The sequence below is a fragment of the Plasmodium sp. gorilla clade G2 genome (assembly GCF_900097015.1).
Source record: "Plasmodium sp. gorilla clade G2 genome assembly, chromosome: 7".
Taxonomy (NCBI): domain Eukaryota; phylum Apicomplexa; class Aconoidasida; order Haemosporida; family Plasmodiidae; genus Plasmodium; species Plasmodium adleri (nom. inval.).
This window is the reverse complement of record NC_041699.1, coordinates 605,001-622,500: the sequence shown is the minus strand read 5'-3', so window position 1 is coordinate 622,500 and position 17,500 is coordinate 605,001. Positions and strand designations below refer to the sequence as shown.

At 20.2% G+C, this 17,500-nt stretch overlaps 6 protein-coding genes across 6 annotated transcripts in view; 2 read left to right on the top strand and 4 right to left on the bottom strand.

The window, feature by feature from the left end:
* PADL01_0714100 (protein SDA1, putative) overlaps window positions 1–2,236 on the top strand; it is a gene marked incomplete at both ends in the record, with an annotated part of 3,147 nt that extends 911 nt beyond the window's left edge. The window contains one exon of the mRNA XM_028681173.1: window positions 1–2,236. This exon is cut by the window's left edge and continues 911 nt beyond it. Coding sequence (XP_028537577.1) covers window positions 1–2,236 — 2,236 coding nt within the window.
* A 969-nt stretch (window positions 2,237–3,205) lies between these two features.
* PADL01_0714000 (RNA-binding protein, putative) lies at window positions 3,206–6,592 on the bottom strand (the record flags this gene model as incomplete). The annotated part of the gene is made up of 1 exon (XM_028681172.1): window positions 3,206–6,592. One exon carries the CDS (start codon window positions 6,590–6,592, stop codon window positions 3,206–3,208), a length of 3,387 nt encoding a protein of 1,128 aa, XP_028537576.1.
* A 2,091-nt stretch (window positions 6,593–8,683) lies between these two features.
* Window positions 8,684–10,393, bottom strand: PADL01_0713900 (zinc transporter, putative; the record flags this gene model as incomplete). The annotated part of the gene is made up of 1 exon (XM_028681171.1): window positions 8,684–10,393. The coding sequence occupies one exon, from the start codon at window positions 10,391–10,393 to the stop codon at window positions 8,684–8,686; it is 1,710 nt and encodes a 569-aa protein (XP_028537575.1).
* A 2,161-nt stretch (window positions 10,394–12,554) lies between these two features.
* PADL01_0713800 (drug/metabolite exporter, drug/metabolite transporter) lies at window positions 12,555–13,844 on the top strand (the record flags this gene model as incomplete). Its single annotated transcript, XM_028681169.1, has 1 exon — window positions 12,555–13,844. The coding sequence occupies one exon, from the start codon at window positions 12,555–12,557 to the stop codon at window positions 13,842–13,844; it is 1,290 nt and encodes a 429-aa protein (XP_028537574.1).
* Window positions 13,845–14,532: 688 nt separating this feature from the next.
* Window positions 14,533–14,892, bottom strand: PADL01_0713700 (conserved Plasmodium protein, unknown function; the record flags this gene model as incomplete). The annotated part of the gene is made up of 1 exon (XM_028681168.1): window positions 14,533–14,892. The coding sequence occupies one exon, from the start codon at window positions 14,890–14,892 to the stop codon at window positions 14,533–14,535; it is 360 nt and encodes a 119-aa protein (XP_028537573.1).
* Window positions 14,893–15,932: 1,040 nt separating this feature from the next.
* The window catches only part of PADL01_0713600 (GTP-binding translation elongation factor tu family protein, putative), a gene marked incomplete at both ends in the record, with an annotated part of 2,517 nt that continues 949 nt past the window's right edge, over window positions 15,933–17,500 (bottom strand). The window contains one exon of the mRNA XM_028681167.1: window positions 15,933–17,500. This exon is cut by the window's right edge and continues 949 nt beyond it. Coding sequence (XP_028537572.1) covers window positions 15,933–17,500 — 1,568 coding nt within the window.

Below are 17,500 nucleotides of genomic sequence, written 5' to 3'. Positions count from 1 at the left end.
AAACAACATGAACAACATGAATAACATGAATAACATGAATAACATGAATAGCCATTTACAAAATAATAAAAATAATAGAGATTTAAAAGACGATGTTCTTTATTTATTACATGAAGCTTTTATAGAATGTGGTCAAAAGAAAAGAATACGAAAAAAATATTCTTCATCCAATTTTTCTTATTTTAATAATATTACCATAAATGAAAGTATTAATAATTTTTCTTGTAGTATTTTAATAGAGTTAATCAAGAAAAATATTTTTGTCAATAAAAAAAATGTGAACTTAATTAGTGAGGGTATATTTTATAAAAATTTAAAAATTGTGAAATGTGTTTGTTATGCTCTTCTAGGTAAGTATGATAATAAAGAACTCGTTGTTAAAATGGAAAAAGAAAAAATTGATAAAAATAAAAAAATTGAAGAATTAAAAAATATAAGTAATCAAACACATCAAAAATTAACAAAATCTAAAATTAAACAACTACATATTAAAAAAGAAAAAATTATGGAAGCAATTTATAATAATCATAATTCTTCATCTGATGAAGAAAATAATCATTTAGGCACAAAAAAAAAAAATCGAAAAAAAAAAATCGATCTATCAAATTATGTTAATTATACATTTATTGATTTCTTATTTGATGCATATACATTTTCATCCAATATATTCAATTTAATATGCTCGAAATATCAGTTTAATAACGGTACTATCAAATTATTATTATTAAATATTTTATGCAGAATTTATCAAAGAAATAAAATTATTGAAGAAAATTTTTTTCTATATTATGAAAATGTCTTATTACATTTAAAAAATAAAAACACCATTTCAAGGTATCTATCCATATTTATTCAATGCTTACATGATTATATTCCTACACCATTTATACAAAGAATTGTTTGTGTGCTAATTAAAAAATTTCTTTGTGAACACCTGTCAGAAGAATTTGTCTATCTAATTATTAATGCAATCATAGAAATTATTATCAAGTTCCCAAGTTGCCTAAACGAAGAAATATTTGAAGCAGTCATTGTTTTCAAAGATTATAAAAATAAACAAATTTCAACCATCATCAGGAGATTTATTAATGTTTGTAAACATGTAAATCCACAAGTGTTAAATAAAAAATTCTTGGATAAACAAACAGCCATTTTGGTGCAAAAAAAAAAAATTCTGAACAAGTCAGGCGAAAGTGTTCAGGAAAATTCGTTATTGCAATATTCTTATTTGCTTGGAAAGCTTGGAACGGAAAAAAAGACTAAGAAAAACAAGAGAGATAATAAAAAGGAAAAGGTTGAAATGGGTGATATAAATGATGGTGATATGAATGATGAGGAGATAAGTGATGATGATATGAATGATGATGATATGAATGATGAAGATGTGAATGATGAGGAGATAAGTGATGAAGATATGAATGATGAGGAGATAAGTGATGATGATATGAATGATGATGATATGAATGATGATGATATAAGTGATAATGATATGAATGATGATGATATAAATGATGATGATATAAATGATGATGATATAAACGATGATGATATAAACGATGATGATATAAGTGATGATGATATAAACGATGATGATATAAGTGATAATCACATTGATGATGATGAGGTGGACAGGAAAAGAAATATTAAAGAAATCGAAACGAATGATAAGAACAAAGATAATACATTATTACATTTAAATAAAAAATTAAAAAAAGACAAAAGAAAAGAAGAAAAAATAAAAAAGGAATTAGATATAGTAGATAAGAATAAAAAGATTTTATCTGAACGAATATTAACAGATGAAGATTTTAAAAAATTAAAAAAAATGAGAGATTATATTGCAAATAACAAATCTGTGGTATTATCAGAATTACAAGATATATGTAATGCTGAAGAAAGTGATGAAGATTCATCAGATGATAATTCTGATAGTGATAAGGAAAAAATTATTACAGAAGAGGATTTATTATATAAGAAAAAAATAAAGAAAAGTCAGTTGATGAAAATAAAAACAAACAAAAGTGAAAATAATAGATTTAAAACAAATAGAGAAAAGGAAAAAAAAAAATCAGTTATGATGTTAATACAAAAATTTAAAGGAAAAAAAAAAAAAAATGCTTTAACAGAATATGGTAAACTCAAAAAAAAACTTAAAGGGAAATTAGCAGCACGAGCCAAAAAAAGGGGAATACTTCAAAAGAGAATTGCCAAAAAATTGAGCAGAAGAAAAAGATAAAACATTAGTATATATATAAATATATATATATTTATTCATGTATATGTTATATTTTTATATGTATATACAATAATATATACACATTCATATAAAAATTAAAATATAATATATATATATATATATGTGGGTATGATAAAATTTGTAAATATAAATAAAATGAATAAATCACAAATAAAATAAAAAATATATTAAAATATAATTAATGAAATGGAACAAAAAAAAAAAGAAAAAATTTTAAAAAGTAAAAAAATAATAAATATATAAAAAATATGTTGTGGGGTATACAACAACTGTTTGTGTAGATATATCCATATCTACCACATATATATATATATATATATATATATATATGCTATTTTTTGTGTTTTATTTTTATTTTTTTTTTAATTTTAACCTGAACATATAATTATTTATGTATCAATTTCAACTGTTTTTATATAAAATCAAAAAATTTCAATATTTGATTATATGCTGTAAAAAGGAAAGAAAAAAGAAAAAAGAAAAATAAAAAAATAAAATGTTATTATTTGGTTGTTTCACACATATATATATAATATATTTGTGTATATGTGTATGGTTCATATTTTCGATAATTTTATTTTGTGCACGTAGAAATTCTAAAAAAAGAAAAAGAAAGAAAGAGCAAAAAAAAAAAAAAAAAAGAAAAAAAAAAAAAGGAACATAATATGAATATATACATATATATATATATATATATATATATATATATTTATTTATTTATAGGAATATACAATATATACTTATTCATTTGGTATTTACTTTATTTTATTTTATTTTATTTTTTTTGAAGGGTCCCTTGTCCAAAAAAAAAAATATATTTATATATATTTATATATATTTATATATATATATCCTAACAAAAAATAGAATGGTTTGTCACGTATATAGGGTTACACAAATATCTATCCAACAATCCTTTTATTATTTCATTTTTTTGTAAACTTCTTTTTATTCATCATCTGAACAATCTGAGTATGTCAAATTACCTAATTTTAAGTTTACATTAAAAAGAGAAGAATGAGATTGTTTAAAATTATATTTTACATTTTTAAAATTTTTCATTAAGAATTTTTTTTCACTAAAATAATTTGCTTCGATAATATTTGCTCCGAATTTTCTACCACTTAATTCTTTTCTTGCTTTGGTTGCAGATTCGATATTTTCAAAATGAATAAAGGCACATCCTATAGATGTAAGGTCATAATTGGGATGAGTTAAATCTTCCTCATTATCATCATCATCATTATTATTATTATTATTATTATTATCATCACCATCATCTTTCTTCTTATTATTATCATTATCATCATCTTGCTTCTTCTTATTATTATTATCATCGCAATCTTGTTTGTCCACATTATTTTCTTTATCGGGGTTATCTTCCAAATGATCGACATTTGTAAGGTGGTTTTTATTTGACATCCTCTTCAAATAGTCATAGGTTCTATAAGAGAAAACAGGCAAGACTACCTCCAGTGTCTTTCCATACTTTTCACATTCAATTTTGATGTCTTCAACTATATCTTTATATTCATTTGTATCTGATAGTTCATCAAAGGTAGCAATTTTATTGAGAACAATAACTTTGGTAGGAACTTGTAGAGTGAGTATAGAATTTTCAGTTTTCATATATTTATTTTTAATTATATTATTTATATGAGGATCATTAATTATTTCATGTTCGAATTGAATTTTATAACTTGTATTTTGATTTAATATTTTATGAGCTTGAATAGCATTTTCTGTATTTACATATTCAACTAAACTTATATAAGTATCTGATATATCATCTCCATAAAAAAATTCAAAACTTTTTATTTCTCCAAATGCTTCTAATAGTTCTTTAATTTTACTTGTATCATTATTTTTGGATATATTAGATACACATAATTTTTGTAATTTTATCATATTAATAGGTAATCCATCATTTTTCATTTTTTCTTCATTCTTACAAAAAATAATAAAAGCTCTTAATCCAATTAAACCTTGAGATAAATAATAATTATCAATAATAGGAATAGTTGCTTGTGGTATTAAATTATGATATTCAATAGGAAATGTTTTTGGTCTACCAATTCTTAAATTATTTCCATAAAAATTAATACCATTTAATAACATACAATTAGATGTATCCTGAATATTTCTAAATTCTACAAATGCATAATGTGTATCACCTCTTATACATGCTTTCAAACATATATTTTCATTTTCATTTTCTTTATTATATAATATTAATAAACATGAATTTAAAAATTTTACAATTTCTTGTATATCTATATTTTGAGGAATATTACCAACATATAATTCTCTAGCTGTCTTTTCGATATTTACATCTATTGTTGGAAAACTTAATTCATTTATATTTAATACATTCTTATATATATTCTGTAAAGACATTACATTATTTAATTTCAATTGATTATTTAATAATAAATTTAAATGAGATTGTTTTAATAATATATTCTTTTCTTCTAATAATAAATTATTTCTTAAAGTGTTACTTAAAAAATTACTTTCGTTTAATAACAAATTATTACTATTGCTATTACTATTATTACTATTATTATTATTTAAAATGTGGCTAGCTGTTAAGCTGCTATTATTAGTGTTCAGAATATTACTGTTCAACGTTTGGATTAAACTTTCAATATTATTATTAGAACTTGAATTATTAACAACAGAAATGTCATTATTTAATACTAAATTATTACTATTTAATGTAGGTATAGTATTACTTAGAATACTCATGGATTTATTATTATTTGAAATTGATGTCTTTGATAATTTTATATTATTATCTTCATCACATGAGTGAGGAGGAGAATCAAATTTGTAGCTTTTACGTCTTTCTCGATCTTTTTCTCTATCTCGATCTTTTTCTCTATCTCTATCTTTTTCTCTATCTCGATCTTTTTCTCTATCTCTATCTTTTTCTCTATCTCTATCTTTTTCTCTATGTCGGCGTCTTTCTCTATCTCTTTCTCTTTCTCTATCCCTTTCTCTTTCTCTATCCCTTTCTCTATCTCTTTCTCTTTCTCTGTCTCTTTCTCTGTCTCTTTCTCTTTCTCTGTCTCTCTCTCTTTCTCTCTCCCTTTCTCTATACCTTTCTTTATCCCTATCTCTAATACTACCTCTGCGGCTTTCCCTATATTTATCTCTACTTCTTTCCCTTTTTCTCCTCCTCGATTTGCTATCACTACCCTCTGAGTCTTCATCTTCTACATTTCTGTGTTTGACCTTAATCCTTCTTTCAATACTAATAGATCTTGAATGTCTTCTTTTTCTTTTCATTTTGCTTCTCCTCCTCATCCTTTCACTTATACTAACGCTTGAGCTTACATTTCTTACACGTTTGTTTCTACCAGTGTTTTCGGTGCTACTATTATCACTACCATTATCACTACCATTACCACTACCATTACCACTAGTATCACTATTTGAAGAACCAGTGTTACTACTATTATCATCATTACTACTATAATTATTATTATCATTATGATTATTTTTATGATTATCTTTATGATTATCTTTATGATTAGTCTTTTTATAATTATTTTCATCACTAGAATTGCCACTCTTACTACTGTTTGAATTTTGACTTCGTCCTTTCTTCTTTTCTCTAGATTTATCTTTCATTTTTCGTTCTAAACTTCTATATTTATTTTTATTCCTCATTCGTATTTCAATATTTTTATAGGACCCTTTAATTTTGTACTCAGAGCTTCTATCTCTTTTTCTTTTCCTCATCACGTCTTCTCTGCTTTTCTTTCTTCTCAAATTTGTTGAAGAATTATCAGACATCTCTGAAATATTAGAATTGTTATTCTTATTATAATTATTAGACATATTAGAATTGATTGAACTAGTAGTATCACTTTTATTTTTTTTTCTTCTTTTTTTTATATCATTATCACTATTATTTGGATCATCAATAATTCTACTATTACTTTTATGTTTTTTTTTATAATCATTATATTTATTATTATTTTCATCTTCTTGGTCATCAATATCATTATTCTTATTATCATTATTATTATTATCATTGTCAATCTCTTCACATTGTGATTTCTTTTTTTTTTTTTTTTTTATGTTTCCATCTTCATTATTAGAATTTTCTTCTTCGTATACTTTTTTCTTTTTCATTTTGTCCTCATCAGGTTTTTTACTTTTTTCTCGTTCTTTTATATCTTTATCATCTTCTTTGTTTTTTCTTTTTTTATGTTCGTCTTCAGAAGAAACCATCTCTTCATCTTTCATACTTTCAGAGGAGCTATGATACTCTTTTTTTTCTTGTGATCTTTTTTTTCTCAGTTTCTTATCTTTTTCCTTCATCATTTAATAAATAAAAAGAAAAAAAAAAAAAAAAAAAAAAAAAAAAAAAAAAAAAAAGAGTAATATATAAATATATATATATATATATAATAAATAGGTATATTTTTATTTTATGAGGAAATAAATTAATATATAATGATAATATATACATATATATATTATATATATATATATATATACATATATTTTAAGATTTAAATTATATAATAATTATTCCTATAAAATAAAAATGATTCCAACAAAAGTATAAAATATAAAAAAAAAGAAAAAAAAAAAAAATATACATATATATTTATATAATAATATTTTATAATATAATATGAACTTTTTATATTTATTATATTTATATATGATTTTTTTTTAATAGTGACATTTTCTACATATATATATATATATATATAATAAAGTATATATTAAAATATATACTATATTATATATAATTAATCCTTTATTTTAAATATTATAAATGAATATACTATTTTTATTTATAAAATATTTTTATATTTTCTTTAAATTTAAAGTTTTGTAATTTTTATATGAATATAAAATAAAAAAATATAGGAAACTCAATAATATGATAATCATAAATATTTAAGCATAGATAAAAAAATAAAAAATATAATAATAAGAAGAAAATAATACTATATATATATATATATAATATATTATATATAAATATATACGTCTTTCTTTTTCTTTTTTTTATATATAAATATATATTTTTTTCAATACATATATATATATATATATAATATTATTAGTATAAAAAAATTTATATCAACTTTATTTTATTTTAATGTACGCATATAAATATAATTATAAAAAAATGTGTACTTATTAAGTTTTATAATATATATTTATAGAGAGAGCACAAAATATGTTTTAAAAAATTAGATATTAAAAATATTCTTTTACTTTTTATTTACTTATATATAATTATTGGTGTTAATATGTATAGAAAACAAAAGAAATTTTATTGTAACGGTTACAAGTAAATTAATGACTTATTAAATATATATTATAAAAATGAATACAAAATGAATAATCTTCTAATAAGAATATTTCATAATATTCAATAATATTTCATATTATATTTATTTGTAATCTATCTTTTTAAATGTGTTATAATAAAATAATAAAAACGGTTCTACACATTTTTTTTTTTTTTTTTTTTTTTTTTTAACCTTGTCAAAAGTATGTAATATCATCCATTGTACATTCGATATAATAAGCTCAAGCACAAAAAAAAAAAAAAAAAAAAAGAAAAAAATTTAAATGAAATAAAATGAAATATAATAAAATAAAAATATATCCTGTTATTTATTTTAACACATATATATTATATATATTATTTATATATGTCAAAATTAAAAGACATTGTAACATTGAATTTATAATACATTCCTAATTATAAATAAGATATAAAAGCATATCATAATTTTATGTAACTCAAAAAAAATACAGATAACTTAATATTTTATATAGAATATATATTTAACTTTTTTTTTTTTTTGTTTGTTTTTTTTATATTTCATAATAAAAAGGTATACATATAAATATAAATATAAATATATATATATATATATATATATATATATATTAAAACAATATAAATTAAAAATATTATGGAAAAAATATTACATATGATATATTAAAAAAAAAAAAAAATAATAATAATAAATGGGAAGGTATATATAAAATTAAACATAGACAAAATAAAAATATAATAATATGTATATATATACATGATATGAAACCAAAATTTTTTTTTATAATTCATAAATAAAAATAAAATAATTATATACAACAATTATCATTTCAATAATATATATATATATATATATATATATATGTATGCCTTTACAATTGTAAGGGGCATACATATATATGTATTATTAATTTTATTAACCATGGAAAATTATAAATATTTATTATATATATATATATAGTAACATGTTTTTTTTTTTTTATTTTTTTTTTTTTTTATTTTTTTTTTTTTTTTTTTTTTTTTTTTTTTTTTTTTTTTTTTTTTTTTTTTTTTTTTTTTTTTTTATTTTTTTTATATTTTTATTTTTTTGTGTAATACTCTACATTTTATGTGTCCCCTTTTAACGTGGAACATTTAAGGTGCGCTTCCGTTTCACAGTTTGATCTGTTTGAAGAATAATCCGTTTGAACTGTTGTGTGTAATATTTTGTATTTGTTTTGACATAATAATGTAGCGTCATTTAATACGCTATGAGAATATGTTTTACTAGCAACTATGTGACAAGCCAAAGCTGGTTTTCCAATTGATAAGGACCATACATGCAAATCATGTACATCTAATACTCCTGGTATTTTTAATAGATCATTTTTAAGATCTATCAAATTAATACTTACAGGTGTTCCCTCCATCAATATATTTAATATTTCTTTAATGACTGACATAGTTGTAGAAAAAACAATACAACAAAATATTATTGAACATATAGGATCTGCTATTGAATATCTAGGATCATACCATATAAATAAAGATGCAATCATAACACCTACATTTTGTAATAAATCACTAATTGCATGTAGATATGCTGTTTTTAAACTAATGTTATTTATATCATCATGACTATGATCATGATTTGTAGATTCATGTGTATGATTATGATTATCTAATAAGTCATCACAATATTCACTTTCAATAATATAAGCATGATTTTTTTGTATGTCATCTTTTTGAATGTCATATTTTTTTATGTCATCTTTTTGAATATCATATTTTTGTATGTCATCTTCTTCTACTTTGTCTACATCACAACAACTTTCTTTTTTTTTCTCTTTTTTTTTTTTCTTTTTTATTTCATTATATATATTACTATTTATATTATCTATATTATTTTGTTGGTTGTTAGATGTTTTATTTTTTGAGTATAAATTATTAGAATTCAAATTTGTAGATGTATAATCATTTTTATTTATATATTTTTCTTTATTCATATAATTTTTATTTTTTTCATACATATGATCAACTTGTTCTACATTCTTATCATGTTCATCCATGTTATCATAATAATCAAAGGTTACATAATTACACGTCGTTCCATCCATTTTATTTGCAGAAAGATTATTTTTAGTATTTCTTATATCGTTTTCATCAATTATAATATCACTATTAATATTTTTATATCTCTTTGATAAGGAATTCTTCTTAACATTATTTTCGATATTATTATTACTCTTATGATCTGATAAAATTAAAGAAGAAGAATTATCATGATAAGATGATGATTCATGTTTATGATTACTACATTTATTTTCATTCATGAACCCGAACCCATGAGAATGTACTTGTAAAACATATGCCATAAATATATTAGCTAACGTGCTGATAAAAGCTGTAATAAACATAATATATCCATTGACCTTTGGAACATCGAATAATCTAAATATAGCTGTATATAAAATATATGCTGATAACGACCATATAAAAAATATAGAAAACAATGCACCTATAATTTCAGCTCGATGATAACCAAAAGACATATCTACATTCCCTTGAAAACTTGAAACATATATAGAAAATAAATTTAAAGCAAAAGATAATAAATCACAAAATAAATGAGAAGCATCTGACATTAAAGATAAAGAATTTGATACTATTGCTGCTACTATTTCAATTATCATAAAAATTATACATATTATACTAGCTATAATTAATTTCTTAGTTGCCTTCCTTTGAGACTTGTCATACAATTGTGACATCTTATCAACTAAATTTAAATTCCTTTCATTATTATCTAGAAACGAAGAATTCATTTCTGTTGGCATTCTTTATAAAATAAAAAGGATATAAAAGGGGGTTTATGTTGTTTGAAGAAACAAATATATTGATTATGATAAGTATTTTGATATATATATGTATATATATATATATATATATATATATATCAGTTCTGTGTTTTTACTTCCTAATATATATATATATATATATATATTTATTTATTTATTTTATTTTCCCCTTTTTCTATATAGAAATATATTTTATAATGCTACAGAAAAAAAAAAAAAAAAAAAAAAAAAAAAATATATATATATATATATTTACATAACAATGCAATACTTTTTAAGAGTTATAAAATTATTATGTTGTAAAGAAATAAATTTGTTGTATGAGACATAAAAAGGTATACATAATTATATAAACAAATTGTATATGTACATATTAACAATCATATCATATTATTTTATTTTTATTATATATATATATATATATGTGTTAATTATAAAATATTATATATTACTAGATATATTTTTTTGTCTTCTATTTTTTTTCTTCTTCTTTCTTTTGTTTTGTTTTCTTTTCATTTGTTTTACGTTCGATTCTTGAATATTAAAAATAAATACATATTATCATAATAAAATAATAAATGTTTCAAATGTGAAAGAATTATCTGTTATCTTATACTATGACATACAATAAAAAAAAAAAAAAAAAAAAAAAAAAAGAAAAACATATATATATAAATATATATATATATAATAAATAGAATTAAACTTTAATTGTATAAGTGATAATGTTTAAAAATTAAGACTAACAGAACATTATCATATGGAAAAAAGTGTATATAAATATGTATATATAAATATGTGTATATATATATATATTAAGAACAATAATAATAATTAAAAGAACAAAACAATAAATTCATCTAATTGGGGATTATATTTGGTTTTAGAAGTAAAAGGTGACAAGCAAAAAAGAAAAAAAAAAAAAAAAAAAAATACAATATATATATAATATATATATGTTATTTGTAATATTATTATTTTTGTGAAATATATGTATAATACAATTATTTATAAATGTATATTTTTATATTCATATATATATATATTATATTCTGTATTCTTAAAAAAAAAAAAAAAAATTATCATGAAAATGAAACTTAACAAATATTCATCCTTAGGACATAAATTATTCAAAATATAAATGTTGAAAATTATACCAAAATTTTAGAAATATTTAAATTTATATATGCAAAGAAAAAAAAAAAAAAAAAAAAAAAAAAGGGAGGGAGAGGGATACATTATTATTATTATTGACTATGAAGTATTTTACAAAAAACAATACACACTATAATAATAGATATTTAATATATATATAATATATATATGTAATATATATTTTATACTATACATTTTTCTTAGGTAAGCAAATATTTCTATTCAATATAAATATAAATACATATATATATATATATATATATATATGTATATCTTAATTTTACAATTTTTTGTGTAATACAAGGTTTAGGCTTATATAGTATGTACTATATAATATATCCTTATGGTTAAAAGAATAAAAAAATTAAGCTAATTATATATAATATATATATAAAATATTTTATTTTTTTATTTTTTTTATTCTCTTGGAGTAATAAATAAAACAATTCTTCTCAAATGTAATAAATATATATATATATATATATATATGTGCTTATTTGTTGAATAATAAAAAAAATGCTTATATGCTAATTTGTAAAATTAAGAGTAATATATAATTTACAAGAAAAAAATATACACACATAATATATTATATTATAATTATATATTTTAATATATATATATATATATATATATATATATATATATTTTTTTTTTTTTTTTTTTTTTTCTTTTTGTATTTTTTTGTCCATTTTTGGCTTCGGATTCTTATAAATAAAATATACAGATATATGTAAATAACAAGATATACTATTTTTTTTTGGTTTACCTAAAATATATTGACATATATATTTATATATATATATATATATATATATATATATATATTTATTTATGCAACCTTAATAATATTTAGTGATCTTAAAATTTTATGTTTGCTCGGCCTTTTATTTTATTTTATTTTATTTTATTTTATTTTTTTTTTTTTTTTTTGAGTATAGTGGAAACATCATATATATTTATAATATATACATGATAAAAAATTATGTGTAGTATATTAAATAATGATTTCTTCAAATTGGATAGGTTTCTTTCTAGTAGTGGGAGTGATGATGAGAGTAACAATTTATTGATGATAGGAGTTAATTTATTATTATTATTTTCTATGTTTTTATATGGTATAAACTATATATTGATGAAATATTTTATAAAGATAAATGGATCAATTTATATCTTTATTATATTAAGAACAGCTTTAACAATACCTTTGATGATATATATGTTTCTTTCAAAAAAACCATGTTCTCAAAATAAAAGATTATTAGATCAGGATATGAAAGATATTGATACTGATATGAACAGTAATGGAAAAGATTTAGAGTTAGCTATTCCAAATGAGGAAAATAAGACAAGTAGAAAATATGGTTGGTCATCCAAGAATAAGAAAAAATATAAAAACAAAAACCAATCAACTGATAATAATAATAATAATAATAATGATAAAAATAATGATAATATAAATGTGAATCAAAATAAATGTATAGAAAATAATGTAGAAGAAAGTTCTAGTTGTAATTTTTTTAATAGATTATTTTTTAATGAGGAAAAATTAATACCAAAAGCAGCTTATATGCCTATCTTAATATTATCTATAACAGGTGCCTTAAGACAAGTTATTGTAATTGTTGCTTTACAATATACTGATTCACATAATGTTGCTATTATTCAACCTACCATTCCTATTTTTACTGCTCTCATATCTTATTATTTAAAAATAGAAAAAATGAATTATATAACAGCTTTTTCTATACTCTTATCTTTTTTTGGATTAGCTATAACAGCAGAAATGTGGAGCCTTAAATCTTTCGATTTAGGTTTTTATTTATTATTAACAGTACCAATTACTAAAGGATTACAAGTTATATATATTAATGTAGCTACTAAATATGTAAGTAATGATATTATACAATTGTCTCAAATGTTTTTCTTATTAATTATAACCCTACCATTTGGAATATTAGGAGAAATGTTTATTAATAAAAATTATAATATTCTTCAAGAAATATCTCAATTAAATATGCAACAGTTTCTTTGTATCTTATATTCAACAATTGCTATCATTATCTTATGTTGGAAAATTCAAATTATAGCACTCAATTATTTAACACCTATAACGGTTTCTTTATATCAGTCATTTCAACCATGCTTCACTTTTGTCTTAGCAAGACTTTTTCTTAATGAAACAATAAATGCTGGCAAAATTATTGGAACACTTTTTATTATCTTGTCTTTGTTTTTATATCAGTATGGCTGTAACAGACATCCCAAAAAGTGAAACCATAAAAATAAGAAAATAAAATAAATAAATAAATAAATAAATAAATAAATAAATAAATATGTACTTCCTTAATATATATATCTATGGAACAGTACACATATTGTAAAAATATATATATATATAAATATATATATGTATAAATATATATATGTATAAATATATATATGTATATATATTTTTTTTTTCGAAGGGGGTAAATTATGGCATATTGCCATATATCACCATTTTTTATTTTAAAAATAAAAAATATATATTTTTTTTTTTCAGCATTTTTTGTTTTTACAAAATATATATATTTTATATATATATATATGTGATCATATATATATATTTTTTTTTTTTTTATTTTATTTTTTTTTTTTATTGTGATCAAAATTAACATAATTTAAGAAGAAATAAATATATATAACACCACGTTTTAAAAATAAAATGAAATTAAGGATAGTATTTTTTTTGTTTTGCCAAATGTCTTTTATTTTATTTATATATTTAAAAGATAAATCTTTATGGGTTTATAGTTATATAATATAAGTAAAAATAAAATAAAATAAATATGAATATAAATATATAAATATATGATTATATGATTATATAAGTATGTATCTGATTAACAAAAAAAATGAGTTCACAGAAATATGTATAAATATATGTATATATATATATATATAATTTACATGAAAAGCTTTCACTTTTCCATGTTCCATCTCCATCTGATATGCTTTTTCATTTTATTAAATCTTGAAGGAGGCTGACAATGTAACTTAACCCTTCCAACTAAATTTATTTCACTCATTAATTTTTCTACCATTATATTCATATCTTTATAACTTTTATTTTCAAATAAAGGAGAACATAAAATACCATAAAAATGCATATCATGAACGTGATGACCCATAGTATAATCTTGTTTTATATAAAAACATATGGGCTTTAATTTTTCATAAACTACTTTTTTAATATTTATTAAATTAGGACAATCAGGTGAAGCAAATTTATGGGCATATTGTTTCTTAATCAAATTAAAATGAAATATTCGAATATTCATATTAAAAAAAAAATAATAATTGTATATATTTTATTATTATATGAGGTTACAAACAAAATGGTATGCCTAAAATATATACATATATATATAAATTTATATATATTTATATATTTATTTGTGCTATATCCTTTGTACTTTGAAAAAAAATAGGACAAAAAAATTTCTTCCTTTCTTCATTTCTTCATAATACTATTCCTTTTTCATCGTATAAATTGTTCATCATCTTTTTAGGGTCTGCAAAATAATTCAGTTGGATTTTTCCTTAAATAATATATTCAAACAATATAACAAAAAAATGATATACATATATATATGTATATATTATTATATATTTTTTTTTTTTCTTATAAAATCTTTAAATATATAAAATATTTTTTTATATATTATACCAAACATTATATTACTCAAATATTTTCTTTTTCAGCGAATAAAAAAAAAAAAAAAAAAAAAAAAGAAAAAAAAAAAAGAATGTGTATTTTTATTTTAATTTCTATTTCCTTTAATATTTATATTACTATAACAAAAAATACAAATGTATATTTATATGAGTGAAAAACATAATTTATTTTCCTCTTTCAAATACAAAATTTACCATTATATTACAATAAGTTGATATGTTGTGCAAAGTATCTATTGATTCTTATGCCATAATTATATATTGAAAAATTGAAGGTTTTAAAATAAGGAACAAAATTATACTTAAAAAAAAAAAAAAAAAAAATATACATACATATATATATATATATATATATATAATATAATTAAAAAGGTGAACAAATTTTGTTTATATTTATTTAAAACACACAATACAAATAAAGCATTGTAAAAAATGATTAAAATATGGTTATTTATTATATACAAAATATTATATATATATATATATATATATAAATCATATAAAATATATATTTTCTCTCAAAGGTACAAATGTGTAGTTGAAATTTTTTTATTCAAAAAAAAAAAAAATATAAATACATGACATATATATATATATATTTATTTATTTATTTATATTTTTCCATATTTGTGTCCCCATCTGTTCACCCATGCTTTGCCTTCCTGTTTGCTGTTTTTCTCTGTTCAGTATTCAATATTTTTTTACGCATGACGATCCTTTTAGGTGTTACCTCTATTTCTTCATCATCTTGAATAAATGAGAGTGCATATTCAATAGTAATATTTTTATGATTAATTCTTATTGTATCTTCATGTCCTTTATTTCTCAAATGTTGAACAGGTTTTATTTTTATAGCATTCATTTCAATATCATTACTTAAAAAATGTTCCCCAATAATCATACCTTCATATGTTGGATAATTTTCATTTACAAATAAATTACCTTTTTGTTGAATAGGATCTAATGAGAAAGCTGTTGTTGTTCCACTTGATGATGAAATAATAACTCCATTACGATCTCGTTTATATGATGGTTGTTTTTTTTTATATTCTTTTAATTCAGAATTGATTATAGAAGTCCCTTTACTTATATCTCTTAAATAAGATCTCATACCAAAAAAATTTCTTGATGGACATATACATTTGATAAATGTATTATCATCGTCATCATTTATAATATCTACAATTTCTGCTTTTCTTGTATTTAATTTTTCAATAACATTTGAAGTCATTGATGATGGTATTGTAATATGATATTCTTCAATAGGTTCTAATAAATTCCCTTTCTCATCTTTAGTATATATAACATTTGGTGATGATATTGTCATTTCATAACCTTCTCTTCTTAATTTTTCTATAAGAATACCTAATTGTAATTCACCTCTTCCTTTAACTTCATAACTATCTTTTTTTTCAGATTCGCTTATTTCTATAGCTATATTTATTGCTGCTTCTTTCTTAAGTCTATTACCTATAGATGATAATGTAATATGCTTCCCATCTTTGCCTGTTAAAGGACTTGTATTTTGTGATATTTTTAGGCATAGAACTGGAGGGTCTATTGGTCTAGTTTTTAAGCTTTCCATATTTTCATCAGATGTTATAGTATCATTCACTGATGGTGTAACACCTTTAGCAATAGATATATTAACTATATCTCCTGCACTTGCAAAAGGTACATTTTCAATTTTTAGACCTTTCATATAAAAAATATTCTTAATAACACAATGTCCTCTTAATTTATTTTCTTCACTTTTTACAATAATACTATCTCCTTTTTTTATAACACCTTTAAAAATTTTGCCTGTCACAGTAACTCCAACTCCTTCTTGATGGTCTATTAAGCTGACAAGCATACAAAAAGGTTCCTTCAGAATAAGATCTGTCATAATTTTATCTTTCTCATTTTTTTTGTTAATGGATTGAGAAGATAAATCTAAAGAACTGTTATACATATGGTTGTTATTATTATTATTTGAGATTGATGCCATCTTTTTATCAACTTGTAAGATATCCTCTATTTTATCAGTTTCATCATTTTGTATATAGTCCTTTTTTTTTTCCTCTCTAAATACTTTTTCTGAATGCTCCGAATTTTCATTCCTATTATCCTTTTCATCCATCAAATGGTTTGTACTTTTATCTTCAAGAAGCTTATTATTTTTTGACAAATGAACGGGTGAATCAATATATTCTATTATCTTTTTAAATA